The sequence below is a fragment of the Ochotona curzoniae genome, unplaced genomic scaffold (genome assembly GCF_017591425.1).
Source record: "Ochotona curzoniae isolate NIBS_2020 unplaced genomic scaffold, NIBS_Ocur_1.0 contig_908, whole genome shotgun sequence".
In the NCBI taxonomy this organism is placed as follows: Eukaryota; Metazoa; Chordata; class Mammalia; order Lagomorpha; family Ochotonidae; genus Ochotona; species Ochotona curzoniae.
Genome location: NW_024466607.1, coordinates 27788570 through 27815630, shown reverse-complemented (window position 1 = coordinate 27815630; position 27061 = coordinate 27788570). Strand labels below are relative to the sequence as shown.

At 39.7% G+C, this 27061-nt stretch overlaps 1 protein-coding gene across 7 annotated transcripts in view; it reads left to right on the top strand.

Annotated features, from left to right (window-relative positions):
* Window positions 1-27061, top strand: part of MAGI1 (membrane associated guanylate kinase, WW and PDZ domain containing 1) — a 594780-nt gene that overhangs the window by 484178 nt on the left and 83541 nt on the right. For 6 of the 7 annotated variants that reach the window (XM_040994773.1, XM_040994775.1, XM_040994774.1 and 3 more), the window contains 5 exons: window positions 9467-9673; window positions 14944-15145; window positions 17591-17673; window positions 21821-21856; window positions 26839-26896. In XM_040994773.1, the coding sequence (XP_040850707.1) occupies window positions 9467-9673; window positions 14944-15145; window positions 17591-17673; window positions 21821-21856; window positions 26839-26896 (586 nt within the window). The remainder of the gene's footprint in view (window positions 1-9466; window positions 9674-14943; window positions 15146-17590; window positions 17674-21820; window positions 21857-26838; window positions 26897-27061) is intronic. The other variant, XM_040994778.1, reaches the window with a different exon arrangement.

Sequence of the window (27061 nt, the reverse complement as noted above, 5' to 3'; positions counted from 1 at the left end):
TGTCACTTGGACTACTCATGCGTGCATTCTTTCATTTCTCCGTTAAAGATAAAATGCTGAACACACAACAGCAGATTGGATGATAGGCGTTTGGTACAACAGTTAAGATGTCGCCTGGGATGCCCACTTTCCATACCAGTCTGCATGATTCCAGTCCTCTGCTTCCAGTCTGGTTCCTGCGACTGTCATCCTGAGTCTGAGCCCCTTGGGAGACCCAGTCCGAATCCTGGAGCCCTGGCTTCAGCCAGGCCCTGCCAGGAGTGTTGGGACTATTTGTCTCTCTCTGTCTCCATCTTTCTTTCTCACTGTCCTGCAAGTAAAATTAAAAATAAATGAAAATTTTACCAAGTAGATGTGGTCACCTTACGGGTCTTATGATCTGGTGGATAAGACACTTTATTCTTATAGTTAACAAATATTCAATTGTGTGATATCTTTCAAGGAGATCCTAAGAAGAGGAGACTCATTATGTATGGATTTGGTAACAGCTTCTGCTGTACAAGTAGTAATTGAAGTGCAGTTTGATGAGTGAGCTATAGCTACAGCTTTACTAAATAAAAATACAGAACATCCCATCTTGCATTTTATCTAACAGACCTCTTTGGAATTAGCTTTGGACATCAATGCTGATGATAGTCATAAAGACTTGACTAACCTGGAAATACTTGATAACATAGAGGTTAGTGAGTATAGATTGGAGAATCAGCTGATGGTAATCCTCCAAGGATAATTCCTTTCCCCGCCTTTAATACATGAACAAGTGGTGGTACTGTTTGCTCTTATTAGAGGTGCGGTAACAGGGCAAATTTGGGGGATGTATTAAGAGCTCTAGAATGGGACTTTGACTCCTCACCAGCTGTAAAGTTAACAGGTACATAGACCCCCAGTACAGTGGACACCGTTTTTTATCATGTAAGATACCTAACCATGATCCCTCATAAAACACAGAAGTCCGCAACAAGTTTGTGGAAAATATGTGTTATGAAGAAACTTGTGAGTAGATTTCAAAACTGTACCATATTAAATTTATCATATCATTCCATTTTCAACCATTTTTTAGAAGCACCCCTGAAGAACTTACTATTTAAGAGTTTTTCATATCTGAGCTATAGGTAGAAGCTTAGCCTATTACACCAGAGTGCCACCCCAGAGTTTGTCATCTCTTCACAGTTTGAACCGGTTTCTTGTTGTCTCTGTACAGGGGAAAAAAAAAAAAGAATAAACCTGTCTTTTTTGTGGGTTCAACTTCCTAGTTATGGAACTGACCTAATTTATTTGATAAGGCACATGAAATAAGTCATCTGAACCATCTCTCTCATGTACTGCTTCCCCCTGCCCGCCCGGCTGCTGTTGACATTTCACTCTGTGAGACAGGTTGTTGCCTCAGCCAGCCCTGGGGAATTCTCTAGGAGAGAGATTACAGGGGATGAACGATTCAGAGGGTATGGTTCCGAGCATACCTGCTTTGCAAATGCCTCTGGATACAAGAGCTTCAGCCTAGAAGTACAAGGCCAGGGTGACATTTCAGATTGGAGTTAGAGGTTGCATACTTCTGCATGTTAATTAGGAAGGGGATGTCAGTCTTCAATAATGTTACTGTTCTACTTCCTAGAAGGTCTGCAGAAATGCAGCTGCCAGTGGTGTATTTTGGGGGACATGGAGATGCACCAGGGTTGAAGAGAGTTCTTGTTTGTCATTGAGGAAAACGAGACTGTCTGGAGTCCTGTTTTTTTGGCAGACCCTGGAAGCCATCTGTTGTGATATGCTCTGTTGGCAAACTTGGCCGTGAAATGTTCTCTGTTGATAACCAGAGTAACCAAATGAAATCTGTGCTGTAATTGGCTGTTTTTGTGCGTGAGATGGAGGGAAAGGCTAGAGCCAGGGAAATCTTGCTCACCTCTTCTGCTCAAAAATTCCTAAAGATGCCTTGAGCTGGGAACACAGATGTTGGAGTCAGGGAGCTACGTGGGGAAATGCCAGTCATCATTTATGAATTGTGTGCTTCCCAGTGTCTGCCTCAGAGAATGGGAGTACGGATTCTTTTTTTCTTTCTTGTAAGATGGTTAGAAAAATTAGAGTCAGAGGGGCAGGCATTTGGCATAGCAGTTTAGATACTGCTCGAGATGCCTGTATTTCATATCAGGATGTGTGGCATGGATTCCCACCTCTGGTTCCTCCAGCTTCCTGCTGATGTGCACCTTGGGGAGACAGCAGGTGACGGCTCAAGAACTGGAGTCCCTGTTACTCATGTGACAGACTGGATCCAGTGGCAGACCCCTAGCATTCACCTGACCCAGGACCCACTTGTGTAGGCATTTAAGGGGTAAACCAGTAAATGGAAGTTCTCTGTTTTTGTCTCTCTCTCTCATTCTGTGCCTTTCAAATTAAAAGAAGGGTTACAATAAGTAAATGTATGAGTTGTCATATATAGTAGCTATACTGTTTAAATGCTGTTTGCCTATGTGTTTTTACATATTCTGTGTCACATACATTAAAAACACTTCAGATATTCATGAAAATGCTTTTAAAAGATAAGTTTATGTTAGTACAAAGCATTTTTGAAATCCAGAGAAGTCTTCAAAGAATTCATTGAAAATGTGAATTCTGAAAAACTCGGCATGAATTTCAATTTTTTTTACACCAGAATAATTATCTTTTAATTTCATTTTTGCGCAAACTTTTTGAAGGCCGTGAATATTTTTGTCTTTACCCTGTGGAACTGAAGCTAAAAAGAAAATGATACTTTCACTTGCTCAGAGAGACATAACTGTTCACTTCTTTCTGTCCTTTCGCCATTTATGTTGGAAGCCAAATGGCTCTGGCCAGGACACCATTCTGTTTATAGACTACTGAGTTCTTAGCCAGTGGTGGATGCAGGTCCTACTTTTCAGGGTGGGGCAGTTGGGAAAGAAAGAACAGAGAGAGGGTGATGGGTGTTTGTGAATGATAGCATAGTGGCTTGAGCAAGCAAGTGACACAGTGAAGCAATGCAGATCAGCAGATCAGCAGATAAAATGAATCTCTGGGCCCGGAGGAGATTGCTGTGAGTCAGGCTGCTAACAACCAGAATCACAGCACAGGTGTTTGGGGGGATCCCAAGCTGGAATCCTGGGTGTTGTTTTCTATTTGTTTACTTGTTCTGCAGAGAATCATCATGACAATGTCTACATGGTGGCACCCTGTTATGCCTGGGCACACAGTTGTACACAAAACTAGATTAGGTCCCCATTCTCATAGAACTTAGGATCCAGGCATAAAGACTGACTTTTTTATAAAGTCATTCATTCATTCATTCATTCATGGGCAAAGTAACAGAGATCTTTAGCCCAATGGTTCACTTCTCAAATGCCCGCAGCAGCCAAAAATAGGCCAGCGTAAAGCCAGGAAGCAGGGGCTCTCTCTGGGTCACTCAAGTCAGTTACAAGGACCCAAGTACTTAGGCCATCTTCTGCTACTTTCCCAGGTGCATCATCGGAAAACTAGATGGGAGGCAGAGCAGCCAGGTGTTTGCTGAAATGGGATCTCATCATTGCAAATGGTAGCTTAATCTGCTGTGCCCCCATGCAGGCCCCTGGAAGATTGCTATTGCTTAATGAAGAACATTGGTAAATTAAATCAGAAGCTCTAACAGGCAGCGAGTCATATTTCCTTGAGAACATACTGGGACTGATCAGGACCATTTTGATCTTGTTCATGAGGTCAGATGTACTGTCCCTGAGTCCTGAGGATGAGTGGGTGTTCATGAGGTGAGGGGCAGCAGGAGAAGTGGGACTGAGCTAGAGGACAAGAAGGCTTCCCAGTCTGCATGTAGTGGCTGAACAAGGGCCCGAGAGGTTCTGAGCAGAAAGAACAAGCAGCAGGCTTGAAATGTGCTGAAAAGTGGGGGGAAAGCCATACACTCAGGTGGCCAGGGCGCAAGGCCAGCAGCCCTGAGTGCCTGGCTGTCTGGGTGTTGTCTACACTCCTGTACTTTATGCAGAAAGATACTTCAGTTTAAGCAGACAGTCCCTAAAAACAGGGAAAGTATTTTTGTCCTCTTGGGAGTCACAGTGCTCACATTGAAAAAGTGTCCCCTGGATGGTTGTTGCCATCCTGGCCTCTGCTTGACAGTTCCTCCGCTGCCCAGTCCACATTGGCTCTTCTGGGGCTTTGTCCTCCTCATCTGTCCTCAGATGGTGGCTGCTGGAACATCACCTGATAGTGCCAGTCTCAGATCCACCCTGCATGGACTATAATCTAGTTGTTTACACACCAAGGTTTAAGAAAACTGATGTATAGCCTGTAGTATAGCATTGTGCAGAGCTTGATGTAGTCCTGTTTTCCCATTTTATTTCCAGTGCCTGGTACAAAGAAGTTTCTCTCTTTGAAATGAATGAGTGAATAGACAATGTGTGTGCCAGACCATACAGATTTGATTCATTCTGACTTAAATTCAGGGTTATGGTCCTCTTAAATATTTTATAAAGCTCTAAAAATTGATTTGAAGGCCCCATTAATTTTTAAATGTGTGTCAGAAAGTATTTTCTTTGGCCTGGTCATGGCCAGCAATTGTGCCTATTAATTAAAGCCAACAGGGCCTTCCTCTTATATCTTCCCTTTCTTCCCTAGCCACCAGCCCTCGTGACTTTTATTGTAGAGTCAGTTCTGAAAATAGCAGCAGACAGAAACATCTTGGAAGGGAGCAAGGCCACCACAGCAGCCATGTGTTGGTCAACATGGAGGCCCTATGACATAATACTTAGGGCTCACAAAACTGTGCAGCCTGTCAAGTGATAGCACTAACTAATTTCCTAGACATTTGCATTTATTAAAAGTAATTTTTAATTTAACACTGTGAAGTGATCCAAATAGTCAAGTCTCATGTGCCTGGTGTGTACTTTCTGTAAGGGTCATGACTTAGTCTTGTAAAAACTTTGCTTGATTGTGTCAGAATGAAAGCTGTTGAGTGGGTGGAGAATTTGCAGGAAGATATAGTTGGAACCCCAGGTCAGGCAGGCTGAATATGAGAGTGAATAGGCTGGTAGAAGCTGTGAAGAGTTTGTGTGATCCATGCTACCTGCTGTTTCATAGCAGAGGCATTTCATAGCATCCTGACCCCTTCGGCCAAAAACCTAAGACTAAAACTGGGTTTAACTCAGTTGCAGTGGGCTTGTCTGGCAAGAACTGGGGCTGAACTGAGAGGTGAGCAAATACTTCCCTACACTAGTCCTTTAGTCATTGAGTGAATGCAAGTGGGTCACTGTTAAACTCCTGCATTGCTTACATCAAGCTTGCCTGTAAGAGTTGGAGCCTGTACAGCCAGACTTTGCGATTTGTTAAGCAGCTTTGAGAATCCACGTTTGGGTTAGGAATCATCTGTCTTACTTATTTGAATGTCAGAGTTACAGAGAGAAAGGAGAGATAGAGAGGTCTTCCATCCACTTGTTCACTCCCCAAATGGTCTTAACAGGCAGGGCTGGATCAAGCTGAAGTCAGGAACCAAGAGCTTCATCCAGGTCTACTACAGGAATTCAGGAGCCCACGTGCGTTGACAAGGAGCTGGACTGGAAGTGCAGCAGCCAGATTCAACTGATATCTACCTGGGATAATTGCATCCTAGGTGTCAGCTTAATCTGTGAGCTGTAGTGCCGAGTCTCAGAGTGTGCTCTGTTTTTCAATGTTAGTCACTAATTCAAAAATAGGATGTAAGGAGGAAAATATCAAAGCATGGTAGAAGACACTTGCGTGTTGTGGAGGTGGAGGGTAAATAACCTCTTAGGTTAGAGGCAGAGCTGGGTTAGCTTGCTTATCCCCATCCAGGTACCTCTGCTCATGAGAAACTCATTTAGTAGTACTTCTGCAGCCTCATTCTTGTGGCAGACTTCAGTGTGGACAAAAACATTCCATGGACCATCTTATTTTGTCCTCAGAACAGATGTCTTGTGAGATCCTAACTTTAAGATTGAGGACAAAAGATTCTTTTAAAAAGGGCAGAATAAAGGTTGATGTTATGGCATTAAATTACTCCCAAGTGACTTGATAGACCAAACATCTACCTGCCATGAATTTTTTGGCGATCCCTGGTGTGGATAGCTGAGGCCTCCCGGTATTGCCAATGCCTATACACTAGATCAGACAAATGAAAATGCTGGTGTGTGGCGGCTTTATGTCATTTGCAATAACAGTTGTATATGGTTCAGCCTCATTATATTCACTTACCTGCCTCCAATCAATCTTAAACTAATTCCAAGGAAGAGGAGACAGCACTGAGTAAGTGGATTATATTGGGGCTGTGTGGAGTTGCACTGACAAATCTGTTAACTGTTGTTTTAACTTATGGAAGACTTTAAAATTGAAAAACCAGGATGGATATCTACTGGGAAATTATAAAAAATATATTTTTTATGATTTTTTGACTTTTATTGGAAAGGCAGTTTTACAGAAAGAAAGAGAGACAAAGAAAAAGATCTTCCATCCACTTGTTCACTCACCAAGTGGCCCAAGCAGTCTGAGTTGAACTGATCCAAAGCCAGGAGCCAGGAGCCTCTTCTGGGTCTCCCACATGGGTGTAGGATCCCAGTGGGAGACCCTACTTTGTGCCATCCTCTTTTCCCAGGCTATAAGCTGGGATCTGATTGGGAAGTGGGAACATCTGGGACACAAACCAGCGCTCATATGGGATTGCTGGCACATGCAAGGCGAAGATTTAGCCACTGAGCCTTCAGGACCAGTTTCATCATTTTTTTAACTAGCTGTTTTTTTGAGTGGGACTTCAATTTCACAGTGATGCAGTTTGAAGTTGTGAGTAAAGGGTCTTATCGTGTGGTCACATCTTTCAAAGGAAGTGTCTTATTTATTGCTAGACATCAACCTTCATTTAACATCTAATTCTAAAATGTGCATGGCACATGTTGTTTTGTAATATTACTAGTTGGAAGGAATTAAAATTGAACTCATTAGAACTTTATTTACTTTTTGGCTGTGAGGATTTTTTAAATACTTAACCATCTTAATTCCTTATTTCCCTACATAGTCACCCTTGTCCTAGTTAGACTTCAAAGAAGACAGGGAAATGCTTTGACCTAACCTCTGTAGCAAAGCAAGCGGAAGTACATACTCAGCCTCATAGACAAGCGAACTTTTTTTATATTTTAAGATTTATTAACTTTTTATTTGAAAAGCAGATTTACAGAGAGAGAAAGATCCATCCATGGGTTCACTTCCAGAATGGTCACCATAACCTGAGCTGATCCAGATCCAGGAGCCAGGAGGTTCTTCCAGGTCTCCAACTTGGGTGTAGGGTCCCAAGGCTTTGGGCCATCCTCTGCTTCTTTCTCAGTTCGTAAGTAGGGAGCTGGATGGGAAGTAGAGCAGCCAGGACATGAACTGCCACCTATCTGGGATCCCAGTGCTTGCAGGCATGGAGTGAACCATTGTGCTGGCCTGTATATGAGCTAATTCTTCTTTGATCATGTTTACACGTAAAACTGCAAAGGGGGGGGGAGGTACTTTCTTGAAGCGAATTCTGTTAATTTCTGTGCTTTCTCTTGGAGAAATGACCAGTTTCCTGACAGTGTGATGGATCCCTCACTCTTACCAACTTGAATTCAAAGCGCCAGAATGTGCTTGTCAGGTTTCTAGCTGGTACCCCTCTCTTGGAAGGGTAGTGTCCTTGAATCTGTTACGTTGTTGAAACTTGTATTTTCCCTGCTGATACACCACTCTCAGAGAAAGTGAGGTGTGCATTAATAAATTGGATTATGATTTAAAAAAATGTTTCAAGGAAATGTCAAACACTCTTCTGTTAAAAAAAAATAACCTTAAGGATAAAATAGCAAATTGTTTACTACCTGTATGGAAGAAGGAGATGCTACAGGCTCTTTCTGTCTTTTCATTGTACTTTCACATTAAACGTGTGATATGGTACCGAGGTTAATTCGTGGAATTGGAAAGAAACTGTATCAGCAGGATTTATTGTTAATTGCAAATGCTGCTTTGCTAGGCTTGGAATTACAAACACTGGTAATTCTAGGGTCCAACATCATGGGAGAGACCCAGCCTCATCTTTCTGGCCTTACTCTAAATGACAGGAAGTAGTGAATAAATCATTTGCATTCTAATGCTCATGTGTATAATTATGTAGTCCTTGAGGACTGTTGATTATCAACTGTATTGCTTAAATTTGATCATTCAAGAATTACCTTTATGATTCTGTTCATATGGGAACATGCATAACATATACGTAATGCTTTCTTTAAAGAAACTTTATGTACAATATTAATAAATCAGCTTATACCTTTGCTATTATTTACTCAGTGAATTTTTATTGTATAAAGCTGCTTTTTATACAGTTTTTTTTAAGGTGTTTATTTGGAAAGCAGAGAGAGCAAAGGGAGAGAGAGAGAGAGCGCCATCCACTGGTTTACTCCTGAAATGGCTTCCATGGCTCTGTCTGGGCCAACTTGAAGCCAAGAGCATAGAAGACCTAAGCACGCGTGTCATTTTCTGTTGGCTCCCGGGGCACATTAACAGTGAGCTGTGCCTGGAAGCTCAGCCCTGGGGTTCTGACCTGCTATGCCACATTCCTAGACAATGCTGGCTCCTGAAGTTACCTTTTTAGGTTTTATTGCATTTTACCATATTTCTAAAAGGCTGACTTTTATCTTCATATCATATATTACTGCTTAGGTTTTTCTGTTGCAAATGTAAGAGTCATGTATGTATTAATAGAAAATACAAAAGTTTACTCAAAATAACATAGCATGTTATAGTAGGACCTCTACCAAATTTGGGTGTGTGTGGCTAAAAATGATGATGGGTGTGCCTAAAAGAGTGATCGTAAAGGGCTCCACCACACACCCACGCCCCACTGCCACCTCCCATCCAGGGCTTTGTGTTACCAGTGACAAGCCTTTGAATTCCACCCTACCCAATTCCAAGGGGCAAGCCTGCCACTCAGTTAAAGAGGCGCCACGTGGAGCTCACCGTCCTCCTTTTCAAATATGGCCCTGGTTCCCTCTTGAAGAGTTGCCTTTATTCAAGGATGGTGACCTCAACTTTTTAGCCCTGTGAGGATGCCAGCAGCAATGAATTTTCTATTTTCTGAGAGGCTCAATCTAAATTAGATTCAGCATTATGCTGGTGCATACATGTAAAGAGACGGCCCATTTAGATTCAAATGTAATGAGGATGAAGGTTTCCTATTGAGCCCAGCCTCCTTTCTTTTTTGTTTTTTGTTGTTGGGTTTTTTCCCCTACTAGGTTCTTTGCACCAAGCAGTACAGCTTTCCTTTTGCTGAAACCACCGTATCTGGCTGCCTAAAAAAGATATCTCTTTTGACCCATCGCATTAATGAAATAAGATTTGTTCTGGTTTTCTAGATTAATTTTTTTAATGTTCTGAGAGATTTGATTGTGAAGTCTTGGCAGAAAAAAAAATACCAAGTATTCTTTCTGAAACATGCAAATGTGCCTCTCCTATCACCTAGGAAACTATTATGGGACACCCAAACCTCCCAGCCAGCCAGTCAGTGGGAAAGTAATCACGACGGATGCCTTGCAAAGCCTTCAGTCTGGCTCCAAGCAGTCGACCCCGAAACGCACCAAGTCCTACAATGATATGCAAAATGCTGGCATAGTCCATGCGGAAAATGAGGAGGAGGATGACGTTCCTGAAATGAATAGCAGTTTCACAGGTAAAGGGTTTTCCGTGCCCCATGGGGACGGGGGTGGCAGGACGGTTTCCCAAAGACTTACAAGAAAGATGCTGGTCTCAGGAGCAATGACGTTATGTTAAGTGCAGTGTGTCAACCTTTTGCAAAGAGTATTGGATAAAGAAGGAAGAGAATTGTTTCATGCACTTGGCTCTTGACAGGTTTTTCTTTTTATGAATATGTTGTTTGATTTCTTTCATCTGTAAAATCACTAGCTTGGATTGGATCATTTCTGTATTTCCCCTTCTAGCTCTGAGATTAAATTCCATGAACATTTCTGTTTTCTCTGTGGCTGACATGTAGTTAGAGTATCTGGAAGAAACTTGTCCTTTTTAAAATTTTCTTTTGGCAAAATTTTAGTACATTGCTTTTCAAAGATACTTGGATTTGGGGATCTATTTTGTGACATAAAATATGTTTATAATATAGTCATGCTAAGGCTTTATTAAATAAAGAGTGCAACAGGTAATTTATCTATTACATATTTTTTGTTGAGATCAGCTAATTCTAGCCACATGATTGTCTCATCCAGTTATCATAGCTCTCACTGAAAGAAAAGAGATTATGAAAAAGCATTATTTTAATAACTGGATATTTTAGCAATAAGAATAACAAATCTTGATATTATAGTCCAAGACACAGAAGAGATAACTAACCTTGAGTGTAATATGTAGGGAACAGCTTCTGCCAGGCACAATGGGAAGCATGTGTGTCTTTGCAATAATTTGTTCTTCATTTCTTAAATTATTTTTAGGGCAGAAAGCAGAAAATAGAGTTTGTGGACTATCAATATGTAACTATTCTGATTCCTATTGCTGTTGCTATCAGTCTGTGTCTAGAAGCCATGCCTTATAAGTGATCCCCATGCCCCCCAAAATCCTCACAGGAAATCCTGGTATCCAAGGTCAGCCTATGGGCCTAAGTCACCATACCTAAAATCAGTCTCATCATTAATTTCTACATAAAATGGAGATCCATGTGGCACTCAGTTGTAGTCTTCAAGTTTTTGCTGTGACACTAATCAGACCAATAGGGGGCTCTGAGAAGGCAGGGACCTTGAGATACATGTGTGCTAAGACTTTCATCATTTATAGGGAATATGTTGAATCAATGCTCCCTCATTTGTTAAACTATATCTGTAACTCTTTATAGTCTTGTGTGCTTACTCATACTGACTCTGTTACTATCAATCTGTGGTATGAAACTGTTGGTCAAAGCATTTTCTACTCTGAAATCATTTTAAGTAGCCATCTACCAGTCACTGTAAGCTCCGTGAGAGCAGCATAATCAAGTTTTAACTACCATTTGGACCAGCTGTGATAAATGCATGAGAATCCTATCCAAATGGGAAAAATAATATTGAGCCATTGAAAATGTTATTACTAGAATTGGTTTCTTAGGATTTGGATTTGCATATTTAAGAGATATTCTATCTTCTGGTTAAGTCCCTAGATACCTATAGCAGCCAAAACAGGGCCAGGCCTGAAGCTAAAGCTGTAATTTCTATCCAGGTCTTCTACATGGGTGGTAAGAGTCCACTTAGTGGAGCCACCACCAGTGTCACAGAGAATCTGCATTAGTACGAAGCCAAAGCAGCAGCCAAAGCTGAGCAAGAAACTCAGTCACTCGGAGTTAACCTCTACACTAAATGCTCACTCCTACTAGAATATTTTAAATAGGATGCTGTCGCTGCTACCTTTTTCCTGGGTTTTTTGAAGGAGACCTGTTGGAATAATATAAAAGTTCCAGCAGGCAAAAGGCCAGCATGCCAGGTGGCCTGGTACATTCTGAAGAGGTTACCTACCCTTCCTTTCTGCCGTGATGCCTGAGGCTGATTAGGAGTAGTTTTCCTACCACAGTACTGACTGTTGAAAACAAGGGAACAGCGTTGTGTTGTACAAACTATGCCCAAAGCATGGACCTGAAAGGATCCCTTGGGAGAGAATACTTCTTGTTTGTGCTTAATGAGTGTTATGCTCAATGTTAGCCCCGAAACATGGTTAAGTAACATGAAGTATGCAAAGAACACCTTTTGTGAAAGTGCTGTGTTCATTATGGCTAGCACATCTGTGCTGTTATAAACCAGTACATCTACAAAGTAGCTAACTTAAGTATTAACTACCTCTAAGAGATAGCAAAACATTACTTGTGTTTCTAGAAGCCTACTTCTCCCAAAGACCATCATTGAATTTTAGATCGTTGGCAGGTACTTCTTTTTTATTGACAGAAAATGTAAAGAACAAACAAGAAGAGAAGACATTCCTTTGGAAATGTCGATAAATAACACTGTAACATCGTGTTTCTCTAGTTTCGACTATATTGACTGACACTTTCCAAAGTTCTTTATGTACAAACCAGGGAAGTGAAATCATTTTTCTGAGATGACAGAGCTAGTGAGTGTTAGAGCTATTTGTCCCAACCTAGAAAGTCAGACTCCACAACCTGTATGCATGTTTACGCCCTACTATTTGTATTTCAATTAAGTTCATTAGTGCCATAGATTTCCAAAGAGTTTGAATTGTTGTATTCGATAAGAGAGACACATGCATCTAAAAGAATGTATAATTTTAAAGCGTTATTTTTTTTCAAAAGTCGAGGGAGGCAGAGAGAGCACTTCCATTGCTGGTTCACTCTTAAAAATGCCAGTTGGGCCTAAGGTGAAGCCAGAAGTGCAATCCAGATCTCCCACATGGATGGCAAATACCCTTGACATGAACCATCCTTTGCTTTCTCCCAGAGTCTACATTGGCAGAAAGCTGGAGTTAGGAGGTAAAGTCAGTTGTCACATCCAGTTGATCTAGTGAAGAATCTGGCTCTCTTAACCATTGGACCAAACACCTGCCTCAACCATGTGGCCTTCAAACGATGCTTCCTGTATGTTTTCCTTAAATGACTTTCTGTATTCGAAGATCCTACAAAAGTCACTGAGAGAATATACGTGTGTGTGTAGTTTCTTGAGTATGTGCATATATTTATACATGTATGTGCTGGAGTCTGAGGGTAGGTAAATGGGTGGAGTTAGACAGTGAGTTACATTCTGAGTTACATAAATGAAGATGTCATTCATTTTCATTTATGTTCACAGTTTTCACAAGAGTGCAGGGAGCCTTCTGGAAAACAGAGATAAGCAATCTGAGCGATGAGCAGCCCAAAGATTATCCTCCCTGTTCGACAGATAGAAGACAGAGAGATAGTGTTATTCACTACTAAGCAATGGGAGAACCAGGCTTTCTGTTTCTCCATTCACTCCTTGGAATATTCCAAAGTCCTCTTCGAATTCATAGGAGACCTCAACTGTGACAGTAGACTACAGGAAAGATTTTTTTTAAGATTTTTCGTATTTTTATAAGAAAGATGTACAGAGAGATGGAGAGACAGAGAGGAAGATCTTCTGTCCAATGGTTCATTCCCCATGTGGCTGCAATGACCAGAGATATTCCAATCTAAAGCCAGGAGCCCGGAGCCTCCTCCAGGTCTCCCACAGTACAGGGTCCCATGGCTTTGGGCTGTCCTTGACTGCTTTCTCAGGCCACCAGTAGGGAGCTGGATGGGAAGCAGGGTTGCCAGGATTAGAACCAGTGCCCGTATGGGATCCTGGCGTGTGCTAGGTGAGGACTTTAGCTGCTAGGCTACCGCGCTGACAAATGTTCAGTTGTTGAATCCTTAGGCTCCTTCCTCTAGGAGATGTAACATTTTGTTATTTCACACCTGTGGTTGAGGTTTGAGGAAATTTTTTTAACATGAATTTTGTAAGCTCGTTGTTTATCTGGGCCTGTCTCTGATTTGCTGTGTGGTGGCCTACTCATTTCCTTTATTGTTTTCTTCTGACATCTATTAAAAGGATTTGATTTAAGTTTAGCAGGGAACTTACTCTTCTATTACACTGACAGTTACCTGCCTCTTAAACTTCACATTAAAAGATGGCCATTAACCTTATTTTATTAATCTTTACTGTTAAATACAATTCATAAATCAGAATAAAGCATAGCTATGAGTTTGGGCAAATCAGGCAATTGAGGAGGCCAGGGTGGCTTTGATTTCAGGATGTCCAGTGAGTCCTCATCTTTCGTCTCTACTTTCCTCTATGGATTTCATTCACCATCTAGTAGGCCTTGGCAAATTATCTGGCTTTCAAGCCTGCAGCATGAGGACTCATTGGATAAATACATTCAGCATCAAGAGACTACCTCTTGCTCAACAGTTCCAGAACAACCTTTCATGCCTGACATTCGTTGGTTTGTCTTAGATCACACACATGTTACTGAACCAACCACAAAAGCATGATGGAGAACTCCTAGCTAGTCCAGAGTATGACTTGAAGCCAGAAATGAGTTCAAGTTAGTTTCCACCCAGACATGTGGCATATAAGAAGTGATCTCCAAAAGGATGCCTGGGAGAGAATGGATACAGGGCTGGAAAAATGTCCAGGCAGTGGAGGTGGTAGCTGAGTAGCTTGACATGTCCTCCATCCAACTTCATTTCACCCAGAATATCAACAATAGTGCTGTTTCTGGCTGTCTTCATGACATCACTTTTCAAGTTCTGGGTAATGAGAAGAGGAGATTCATGTATTTAAAGCCTTCTTATTTTAAAGACTCGTGGCAAATCAGACCACCCACATGGTGCTGTCATAAGGGTTATATTGAATTTTCATAAGAATGTCTTCAGTGTTTCCAGAAAGGCCTCAGATGTGACTCACTGGTAAGGCCATCTCCAAATTCTGAACTCTTTTAACATTCCAGCTTCATTTGTCAATCTTTGATCTTTGCCCATGTCTACGAAAAACATTTTAAATGAGATATTTAAATGAAAATCTTATAAATGAAAGATAGATAATAATGGCTCTCCATCTGTGTGAACTCTTTTCTTGCATCCCCCCACCCCCAAAGGTCTTAAGTGAATCCAGACCTGTGGAATGAGAACAGACATCATTCCATGCGTGGTGGCCTTCCTGGTTTACAAGACTCTCAAGTTTGGGTCTCGATTTCTTCTTTGACATATTCAAGACGGTCAACGCTGCATATTAGGATGTACTTTTCTCTTTGTTCTTTTTTTTTTTTTAATCAGCTTCTTAGTCATTTTGATGCAGTCTATTTGAGCAACATTGATTTAGTTAAAAACCGAAGTGTCAGTGGATGTTCAGCAAGTAGGAGCATTTAAGACTGTAGAGTAACCAGGCAGTTTACTTCCCAGATCTGGAATGTCAGTACTAAATAACTTTGTTTTTTCTCCCTTTCTTTCTCCCTGATTAGCCGATTCTGGTGACCAAGACGAGCACACACTCCAAGAAACAACACTACCACCTGTGAATAGTAGCATCATCTCTACTCCCATCACGGACCCTTCTCAGAAGTTCCCTCAATACCTACCTCTTTCTGCAGAGGATAATTTAGGTCCTCTACCTGAAAACTGGGAGATGGCCTATACCGAAAATGGAGAAGTCTATTTTATAGAGTAAAGTATACCATTATTTCAACTTGAGTCTCTTCCTTACTTCTCTCTAGCAGCCAGAGTTCTAAATCAACTATGGAGAGATTGGTCACCCCACTGTTAGTCTCCTTTTATAATGTTTAATAAGCTTTACAAGAAAAAAACAGGTAATTGGCCATATCATTTTAATTATTGGGTCTGAAGAGTTTGAAAAAGAAGAAGGTGAGTCATTTCCCTGTATGTTACACAAGTAAATTATCCTATATGTCATGCTATTTCTGAAAATTATATTTAGCCACTAAAAATAATAGATACTTTTTATAATTTGCAGCTTTTTATTGACAAATTTTAAGACTCCTTCCTATGAGTACTTCAAAAAGCTTATGGAGAATGAAATTGAATGATATGCTTACAAATTTTTGCATATTTTTTTAATAATATGCATTTTCAGGGAGATTTTTGAAATACTTTATATTTGTGTGGATATGATTTCTTTGTCGTATTTGTGATTTGGAAGAATTTTCTCCAAGTCTGGATTCCCTGTTCATTGTTTTATGTGTATGCATATGTGTATATGCATTTATTTATATGTACATACTTACAAATAAGTATATATGTATACATATATATGGTTTAAATTTTTTTTTTAATTTGAGAGGCAGAGAGGTAGATAGAGAGTAACCTCTTATGTATTAGTTCACTCTTCAAGTGCCCAGAGCTGGGAACTCAGTCCAGCGCTCCGATATAAGGGGGCAGAGACCTCTTTCAGTTCCATTTTTTCCTTGTAGTGTCCTCCCATATCTAGCTCTTCATACATAAAAATCCTACAAGTACCTTACAGTGTATTTCGAAAGGAGTTTATTTTTAATCACATTATACATTTCTGTAGGATTTTCATTTTATTCTTAGTGTATGCTTTGTAATGAAAGGAAAACACTGGAAATACCTTTAAGTTTCCAACGCACATGAGAAAAGGGGAAACGGCTTGAGTCTGAAGCAGTCCTTGAGAACCTGCCGAGGAAGAGGTCTGAGAACACTAAATTAGAGCTCCTCTGTTGGTTGACATGATGAAGGGAATGATCTGTTTCCTCATGTTCTTGACAAGTGCTTTTATTGAAGAGAGGAATAGTGGGGTTGCATTTCAGTTCTGCCCCTGATTCTGGTTCCCTGCTGATGTGTACCCTGGGAGGCAACAAGTGAAGGCGTAAGTGCTTGGGTCCTTGGCTCCCACCTGGGGCAACTGGCTGCAGTTTCTCAGTCTTACTCTGGCTTATACCCTCCCATTAAAGGCATTTGTGAAATTAACCAATGCATGAGAGCAGAGCAGAGTTCTATGTCTCTTTTCTTCTCTTTCTCTATCTCTGTCTTTCTCTTCCCCATGAAAGACAATTAATGGCGTATTTTTCACTTAAGGCAGCACTATTTTTCAACAATTAATAAATAACATTATAATCTGAAATAACACATGTTGACCCCTCCTTCCAACCCTATATTCACAGCCTAAGCTTAAAAAATAGGGAGGGAGAGAGAGAAAAGTTACTGCCTAAATGTCAAGCTAATTTTTTTTTTCTTAGTTTTATTTCTGGTTTGGAGCCAGGACAAATGGCCTTGGAGTTTGTCCATTCACTGAGCAGTGTAGTGTTTATTTGGAGGCCCCAGTGGAGCAATGTCTCTGTGTCTTCATCAGCACTGGAATTAACAGGGCTGAATCCCATCCTTGTGTTCTTTCTCACGTGATGGAAAGGCCAGTGTCCTTGGTGATGTTTTTGCACACCTTCTTATTCAATGCTCAAGTCACTGTCTATTCCAGTGCTTCCTGCAGAGTTGGGCTGTATCTCCTGGAAAGCAGCTGGAGGACATGTTTAGTTTGTCCAGGCTTTTTCTTAGTTGAGGTGCTACTTCAGGCAATTTGGAGTTGTTGTCAGTGTGTCCAAAGCGTAATTCAGGACACTGTGATTAATGATGTGGTTTAGTCATTTTGAGCTGCTTTTGTGAATGGAGGTAGTCTCACTCTGTCAGAAGCATTCTGACATAATGTGAGGGTAATGAGTGAAGTGGCAGCCTTCTTTGTGGATTCTAGTACCCAAGATTTAACTCATAAACAAATTTAACATAAATTGAAGTTTTCTTTTTGATGAATGTGAAGATTAGAGAGTAAGTGTAGGCAAGGGCAGACAGGATAAGCAAGGGATATCATTTGTAATTCCGTTTTCAAAAATAAAACTGGTATCTCATTTTCAGCTTTCAGTAAAGGGATAATTATGTCTTAACATAACAAATCTGCCCAAGACCCTACCCAAGCCATTGTGCTACTCCAGATTCAGGTTCTAATCAGGAGCCTGATGCTGGAAATTAGCTTTATTTTGATTAAGGAGCAAGTTATTCTAGAATTTAAAGTTCTTCTCTGTCATTGGGTTTTTCACAACTTTGATTTTAAACACTTGTCTTCTTTTGGCTTCTGATTTGCAGCCATAACACAAAAACGACATCTTGGTTAGACCCTCGGTGCCTGAATAAGCAGCAGAAGCCCCTAGAAGAGTGTGAAGATGATGGTAAGTATGCGGAAGGTCTTGGGTTAAGAGAACTGGGGGCTTGCTCACATGGGCAAGTTCTGATAAGTGGTAGAAAGATCAATGGAGTTAAATGAGTGAGTTTTGGAAAGGTGATCTGATTTCTAGTAAATGCACTTGTGCTTTACCACAGTGAGGAAAATAACTAGAATTGCTCCTGTAGAACTCTTTGTTCACATCTAAAGGCAGGTGCACAGTAACATCTCCATTAGAAACAGAACTTCAGCACAGCTTGAAACTATTCAAATGCAGGCACATCTTCTGATATCAGAGACTAGAAGACTCTAGAAAGCTTCTAGAAACATAGAAACTGAAGATATCCTGGCCACTCACACTGGACTTTCACTCTGTGTCTTGAAAATCAGGGGGACAGAAATGAAGACTTTTCCTGAACTGTGTGTATTTTATGAGTCAATTAACATCCCCAGTTTCAGGTGAAGGGAAGGGTGATCCAGTCTTCTTTAGGAGTTTCTGTAGAACTTAGACCCCACTATCTGAAAACGTATGCTTCCAAGAAAGAGGCTAGGGTGTTACCCAGAGCCCGCTCTCCTGGTTAATCTTGGAAACAAACTTCATGGTATCAGAGTTGTTGAAAAGTTTATTTCAGAGCTTTAGATTCCTAATTACTTCTCTCTTCAGTTCACTGATATCTATCCCAAGTTGTGCCAAGATTATTTTTTGACATGGACATATTGTTTACTTTGAATCTCATTATTCACTTTTGACATTTGAGTTAGCTATATAATTATTGAATAAATATTTTGCTGTATGACAAAACTTTATTCCATTTTAGTCCTAAAGTGCAGAATTACTGAATATGTAAATTTGAAGTTTGTTTTAAAATGTGTTTTAAAGTATAATCCTGTTGAAATTTTGTACTTAAAGATTCCCCCACTTTCTGAGATTTCTTAAAAAAATTCCTAGGAAAAATAGAATTTAAAAATAGGTTTATTTTGGTGCAAAAAAAATTTTTTTTAATCCATGCACAGTTTTTCTCATTTTTAGAAAACGCATATTCTGATGAAACTGTGTGTGGAATTCAAAGCAATTTTGTACCAAAGCAAGCCTTATAATTCTGGTTTTAATGAAGTTTTTTTAGTGCATCCATAGAGTTTGCAGATTATATTGAATTGCATAGAGTTGTGTTCTCGTGTTTGTCTAAGGGACTTTAAGTGGAATTACAAGTCCAGCTGCTTAGGAGTTACTACTGAGGTGCTCATTCTTATTTCGGTTGCTTTGTCTAGTTCCTGAGGAAGGAGTGAAACTGGTGTGGTCAGCTTTTGTTATTCTACCTCCTCAGAGAATTACAGACTGTCCTGTTTATTTATTTAAATGTTCTGTTCAACATATCATACTTTGCGGACCAATTTTCAAAAAGTAGAATGTAAAACACATTCAACCATAAGCCTTCACAGAAATTTGATCTTTATTTGCTGCCTGATGATTTTGAAAGCAATTTAGATACTCTTATTACAGTATCTTCAATGTCAATATTCATTGTAATTATACTGGGACTATATAAAAATGCCTGTTAATATAATTTCCTTGATAATAAAAGACTGCAATAGTGATTATTGTGAGCCATGGTTAGTGGAATAGAAGTACTGAGTATAGTTAATAACTGTTTTTGTTACTGAATCTTGTCATTTTTAAATTCTTGCCATCTTTACCATTTGTGCTAATGTTAATTCCTTTGTGGTATGTCTTTTTACATAATGCAGTTGGTTTAGTAATTATCCCTTCAACATTAAAATTCATGTATTCTGTTTCTAATTGAAATTATATGTATGTCTGTGTGCTGCACATACCAGCATTGTAAATATATAAACAGATCACGGCAAGGTTCAAGTGTGTATTTTTGGTTGCTCATGAATAAACACCTGCTTTGTGTTATTTTTTTATCTTTTGACACAAAGCAGAAAAACAGAACTGATCATAAATATTTTTCCTATGTTGCCTCCATGGATCATATGCACATGAATGAACTGTAACAGTGTGATTTCATACTTAACTACTGTAAAGATTTTATATTTATTCTTTTCTGTCTGAAAGAAATGGGAAGCTAGTTTTGGATTTTTGATCTTTGGTATTAACTTGTATCATTGCTATTTGTCTTGTTAATTAGAAGCCTTTGATCTAGCCTTCAAACTCCAGGCCAAAACTTTAACCCCAGTCTGATTGATAACATCAACTGGATGTGTTCAGAGTCTGGTTAGAGCCAAATGAATGCTCTTTTTCTCCAAATCTGGTCCTTTTTTAGCTGTAGCCTAACTCCATTCATATTTAAGTCCCTCCCTCCACACTCTGATCCACTACCTTTTTCATACCCATTTCTAACACATGAACCATCTGGTTTCACACAACTGCCTGTATCACTGAAATCCATCTAGTGTTTTCTTCATCACTCTGCTGCAACTCTGGACTCGCTTGATGCTGAACACAGAAGAGTATTATAATGCAATTGGGGTAATATTATTGCTTACCATCCCCAGACCCAAGTCTTGTTCATTGATTCTCTGATCCTCCCAGTAAATGTCAAATTTCTCTAAGCCCAGTGTGTGCAGCCTCACTAACTCTCTTGCTTTTAGCTCTCTGCTCTTCATCCCTGCTACTCCGTGACAGTTGGTTGTGCAATTCTCGCTTCTTAGGGTTCACATACAATTCATACAGAGTCGTTGAGCACCTTCCAATTCATTCTTGGCACTTAAGGTGTATCAAGGACTGTCACATACAAAAGCCTTGCTTTTATAGGAGTTTGTATTCTAGTCATTTTCTCACCCACACCTTTTTTTTTAATTCTACAAATTTATCAACTTGCAGCCCTGAGATTTTTTTTTCCCATGACCTTGACCTTAGATATGATTCAATTGCCCTGTTTTGCAGCTTGCTCTTGAGCACTTAGTATGGTCTTAATTTACTGATGAGAGCTTTGGCCTTGTCTCCTCTTCCAGGAGGATGGAAATGCATCTGGTTGTGCTCATTTTGCTTTCTCTTGCCTTGCACAGTCACTGGTACATTGTAGGTACAAGTTTATGAAGAAGTGAAAAAGCGTTCCCCAAAACATTCCAAGATAATATGCAAGTGGTAATTTTCACAAGGATTTTGTGTGAGAAACAATGCCAATCACATCTTACTATTGGCAGTTAAGTAGGACCATGCTGATTACTTAAGTCAAAACTCCATTTGTGGATTGGATGGTAGTTTTTTTTTTAATTATTGACATTAATTCAATACTGAATGTGTTCCCAAAGCTATATGCAGTGCTGAGCACATTGCTATTGTGAGAAGAGTTTTAATAGCTCTTTTCCTTCCATTAGTGAAGTTTGAAGTGGAAGGCACAGCCACCTGCTCTGTAGCTGGTGAATTTGGTGTACTGTCCCGTGTTTTTGGTAATAACTCTTTTACTCACAGCTAGATGAGGTGAGACATGGGAAGGATTTTGATTTGTTTATTTTCATTGAAATTATTGAGGCCATTTTCATGCTAATATTTCAGAGCTATCTGACTTAGAAAACTTGTACAAATATAACCACCAACACAGTTAGCTCTGCTCCCTATAATCTTTTGGGGCAGCTGTCAAGCATTATTTCCTTGGTATACATCATCATGACATCATTCATCTTCCTAGCTCCATTTTGAGCTCATTATAATATCTGCATTCTCATTTTGACCTCATGTGCCATTGTTCAAGCAGCTGCATTAGTTCAGTAACACTTTAATTGTGAGTGTAATCGCCTCACTGACTAGAGACTTATTAAAGGATTAAGAGAACTGATATCATATCAGAAGTTCTGTATCAGCTTCATTTGCTCCAAATATGTTCTGTAATAAGTGACTTCCCACTTATGAACATTGAGACCACAAAAGTGTTTGTCATCTTTTACAATCAAACCTCATTTTGACGTGCAAGGAAATGAGCCATGTAATTATTTTGTCAATATCAGCTCTTTCCATTTTGTGATTTACACTGAGGTCATGTAAGTTTACTAGCCCAGCCACAACACAGGTAAGGACAAATAAAGAAGTGTGTATGCTGCTGTTTTGTTCTAAAGAAAGTTTCTTTCTCGGTGCTGGTGTCTGATTGTTTCTTTCTCTTTTCTGTCTCATTCCTGTTATTACTTTGGAGAAGAAGGGGTACACACCGAGGAGCTGGACAGTGAACTAGGTAAAGCCTCTCTTGCTTGCTATAGCTGCACAATCGGCCCTGCATTGTTTTGTCCTGGGTGAATTGCTTAATCTGTCTGTTTCTGTAGTTTGCACTTCTCCAATTATGAGTTTCTCTTTGGCTTTTCCTCAGAAGGTCAGTCTCGTGACCCATGTGCCTGACTGCTGGCCTCCCAAAGGATTTTAATAGGTTGTATCCACAAAGTAATAGTCTGAGGAAACTGAGTCTAGAACAAGAGCAAAGGCTAACTGAAGGATTGTCGTAGGAGTAGTTGTAGTGAAAGAATCCCAGTGACTGAGTAGTCAGTAGCTTTTAGATCATGTGGTTGCTGAGACACAACCATGTGCCCTTGACTTGGTCACTATTTTGAATGGCTTGGATACCAGGTACATTCTTCCTGTGTACCATGAATGTATCAGCGTCAGTTCAGTCTTGACTGCTGTCGGTATTACAATTTAGAAATGATTTACATTGATGCATGATATTAGGAAACATTGAATTATATTCACTACTATGTAAAGTGGATTATGTTTAACTTTGAACAATGTTAACCTTGATTTGCTTTCCATCTAGTGCTTCCTCAGAGGCTACAGAGGAAAGCACAGCCATCAACTCCCTTACTGAAGTGCCTGGCTGTTTGCAAATTGAACATATTTTTTTTTTTCTTTAAGTAGAAAACCACTATAAATGGAAAGGCCTTAAGTTTACTTAGTATACTTGGTATTTTTGAGATTGCCTTAATCCCTGAAAATGGAAGTGTATCTAATGCAGATTATTGCTTTCATGCAGTTTTATTTTATTTACACAGGTAAAGGACATCTGTTATGGTTCACAGGAATTATAATAAATTATTTCTTTTACTGTTTGGAAAATATCCTATTGCATTTGATAAATATACAGAAGATGGGCAATAATGATTGAAAAATCTATTTTGTTAATATTTAACAAGTTATTCTTGGAGTCATGATGGCCAGATTACCTTGAGGTTCATTCCCCTGAAATTAGGTAGTTTAGAAAAAGTAATTTTAAAAAACACTCCCTAACTTAATTTTCTTTACACAAAACAAGTGCCTTCATTATTTGTGAAACCAGCTTCAACCACTCTTGCTACCTGCATACATGTGACTCTGGCTGTGGCAGGTGACCAACAGAGGTTGCATAGCTGTTGACAGAGGCGCATGCTGACTGGTTTCCCTGGAAATGTATGTGTTGGAATTCCTAGGGAAGATGTTTCTGTCTTTCTTCCCTCTGTGTAACTGTGTGGGAACATTTTAAAGCTGTTATTTTTTTTTTAAATGAGTTAATGAGTTGTTATGGTGACATGATCTCCATTCTCATGGTGACAGCTAGAACTCCACGAGACATCTGGGTGCATTTGTGGCACTCTCTCTGAGGCCAGATCAGGCTGCCTCACTCCACTACCTTTTGGGTCCAACCACTCCCATTCTGGCTATGTCACCTTAGGCGAGGTATTTACCTTCATGGAGTTTCTTCTTTGTTTTTCAGTCTGTAAAGATGGATTGAGAAAGGGACTCTCTTAGTTCTTGTGGAGAGACTTCATGGAAATTTGTTCCTACAATCAGCACATGCTGCTTCTTACCAGTTTTATCGTTTATGACCTAATTCCTTCCTATTGGGTTTTTCAGGATCTCAACACCGGTACTTTGTCCCTTCTGCAGGAACAAGGGACAAATACGTTGTGTATGATAGACATGGTGTAAGCATGTGCTTCCAGGTAGGGTAGAGAGCCAGGACCCTTAGTGTTTGGCTACACATGTCCACTGTGTTGAAACTAGCATGTGCATGTTGTACACATGCCCACACACATGCTGTTTCCTCTACCAATAGGCTCACTGCCCATTTTCTTAATAAGAGAGTCCTCATCGCAAACAATTGCAACTGTCAGGTTTTCAGTGAACAATGTGATTCCAGATGTGACAAGGAATCCTGTCTGAAATCCGCCTCTGGTAGGCGTGGGTGGCAGTGGTGTTGGACACAGATCATTTGATTATAGAGTTGTCATTTGTGAAGTGTTTTCTTTGAGCTGGGTCAGTAGCTTCATTGTGTGCTTTGAGTTAGCACAATTTATTACATACTTTGCAGTCCACATCCCCAGAATCCTAAAGCAACTGCAGGACCTTCAGTGGGAAGAATGGGGGATTCATGTAATGAAACCAACCAGGAGTGCTAGAGATGAGAAATTGAGTTTCCCTCTCAACCAGAACTAAGTCACCATTTTACTGTTTGTCTCTGATATTGAACACAATTTTCCATTTGTACAGTGACAAATCCCTTTAGAAAAGAGCTCAGATATTTAACTGCTCATTATTTACTCTGTGGTGACAACGTAGGGCAACATGGGATTTTCACAGACAGGAGTAGCAAGCACACAGATTCTGGAACTCTATGATCTGATCCTTTTATCCTTTCTTGGAGCACCTGCTATTTATCAAAGTGCTTCCTGTGTGCCAGGCACTGTGCTGTGGGTTTTGCAAGCTTCTTTATTTTTAATGCATGATTAGCTTTGGAGAAAAACCCAGGAAAAAGCTGCTGCTATGGGATGTTCAGATGCAGCCCAAGACCAGGCACCCAATGAGAGTGAATCCAAAAGGGTCTCCCCCATCTGCCACTCTAGAGTCTCTTAGATTGTACCGTCTGGTCTACTCCCTGGCGGAGTTTAGAAAGATGCCTCTCTAGGATGCTCCAAAGCATTCATCTTTAAAAAGTTATGTTATCACTTTCTAGGCTTACATATTTGCTGCCATGTTCAGTTTTTTTAGAACCACATGGCAAATTGTAGGACAAACATCTTTCTTTTTTAAATCCGTGACCTATTTCTATTTTCGGCTTTAGAAGACTAATTCCTGTTATTAAGTTAATCACCACATTGGAAGTGAGAAATCTATCGTTTCAATGTGAAATGAGTTTCAACTTGAAAAACTGGAAAATGTCTGGAGTTTGTTAATCTGTTCCAGAAGATGTGTTTAAATTGAGGTCTGTCCAGAAGTGTCAATGGTTAATTGTTGGCTGGGCAGAAGGTCAAAAGATAGGGGTAGATTTTTCTCCCCTGTACCTTCCTCGGACTTCCACCAAAGCACTAACATGTGCCTGGATTTTCTGCTTAGTTAAGACCCTTATACTTACCTTTGTGTTCCCAGTATCTAGCACATCCTCAGGCACACATTAGGTGCTCAATAAATGTTTCCCAGATTAATAGTTAAGCAAATAGAATGCTTAATGTTTCCCCTATATCCTCCAAAGACCATCAATCAAATATTTCAGGTTGCTGATTCTGCAAAGAGGGCTGGTTCGATTAAACGCAATATGACCCCCTCACTTTCACCTGCTCTTCTACCTTATCCAAATGTGATTGTGTATCAATTTGCATTTTTTTAATCTTCAATTTTTCAACTCTTTGGAAATATTTTCTGGATTTGGTTTCATTTAAATGGTAATTTCCAGCTTTGTAAGGGGAAATCATTTCCCAGGCATTTGATTTGCATCAGCCCACAGGACTTGGTATATAAAACATGTCAAGTTGTATCAACATCTGCAAATTGGACCTGTCTTGCATTTCACTGGCTTGTGTCTTCCAGAATTCAAAGACTTCTTTAAAACCTGCTAAGTTTTTTTTTTTAAAAAAAAAACAACAAATAAATTAGAAGAAAAGGGGAAAATTTGTCTCTTTGTTTGCAAACAAGTAACATGTGGAGCAAAAACCATGAAATTAAATGTTTCTTGATGTGCCGCCAAATCTTAACAAGACATAAACTTTTGAGTAATTAGTCTCGGTGTTTGTGTACATACACGTACCTCCATTTCAGTCTGAACTGTGTCTGGCACTTGCACACTCTCTCTTCGGAAGAAAGGAGGTCATTATCTGAACGTAGTGACTTCCCAGTTCCTTGAAGTTAGATAAACTATTTTGAAGTAAGTGATGTTGCAAATGTTGAGAGTATTCCATTCAATTTGGTCTTAACCAGCTATTTCTAGGAATGCTGGTTCACTTTAGGGTTTGCTTTTATACAGACTAGCCTTGACTATGTGTGTCAAGGCAGTTTTAGAATCGAGTCACCCCATTTTTGCTCTGCTTTAAAGAGTTACTTAGTGACACAAAACACAAAATAGCTGCTGTAAGGAGCAAAAGAGTTTGATGCATTGGGTCTTTCCATAACACATTCTTGTTGTCCATGGAATTCACTTAAGAAAAGTTGATAAACTTACACACTTCAGTGTGAAACCTTGTGAAGTCACATCCATTACAGCATGGTTGAGCTTTGAACAGGGCACATGTATCTGCCTGTGCTTTTGGGCCAATGTGTGTGGAGGATAAAGTCTTCCGGTGTGAGTCCTGAGTTCTAGGTGAGCAGGTCTTCTGTTTCTGCTTGCATGGGTAACGTGCTAGGGAAGATGGACTAGCCCAAACACAGCAGTGGAGTGATTGATCCCTGCAATTTAGAAATGTTGCTCCAAGTGGGCATTTTTGTTTACTAAGTAGCATTCTAATTACAAACTAGGAGAAAGTAAGATGAGGATCTAGTTTTATTCTGGTGAGATCAAAATAGCACTATTGTATTGAAAAGGGACTTTCAGTCTCATCCATTTTTGCCAGAGAGGTACAGTAATCTAGAAAGGAAATGAGGAACAGCAGATACTGAAGGTAGGGAGTAGACATTCAAGGCCAGTATCAACTACATATCCATTGAACTGTAACTTAATAGTTGACTTAGAGTAAAGGCATCAAGAATGCATTTCATTATCTTTTCAAAATACCAGCAGGTCAACACTGGTTCTTCATGTAGAGAAATACACTGATGAAATAAAAATATAAAATAGTACATGCTTTCTTCTTATTGGTTCGGATACATAGTTTTGAGTGAAGGCACTTTTATGGGACTTTTTGTCTATCCTAGTTATTCAAAATCCCTAGGGTTTTTTTCAGAATGTGCACTTTTTGCTCAAAACATTGTTTTATTTTTCAGAACTGCCTGCTGGTTGGGAAAAGATTGAAGACCCTGTCTATGGTATCTACTATGTAGAGTAAGTGGCTATTCACAATCTACGTGGCAGTTTGTACCCCTCTACTGATTCACATGGAAGCTATACAAAGCTTATCATCATGCCTGATCACATTTAATAAGAATAATATTAATTCTATAATTAAAATATGTATGTATATATGTTTTAAGACCTATCTATTTAAAA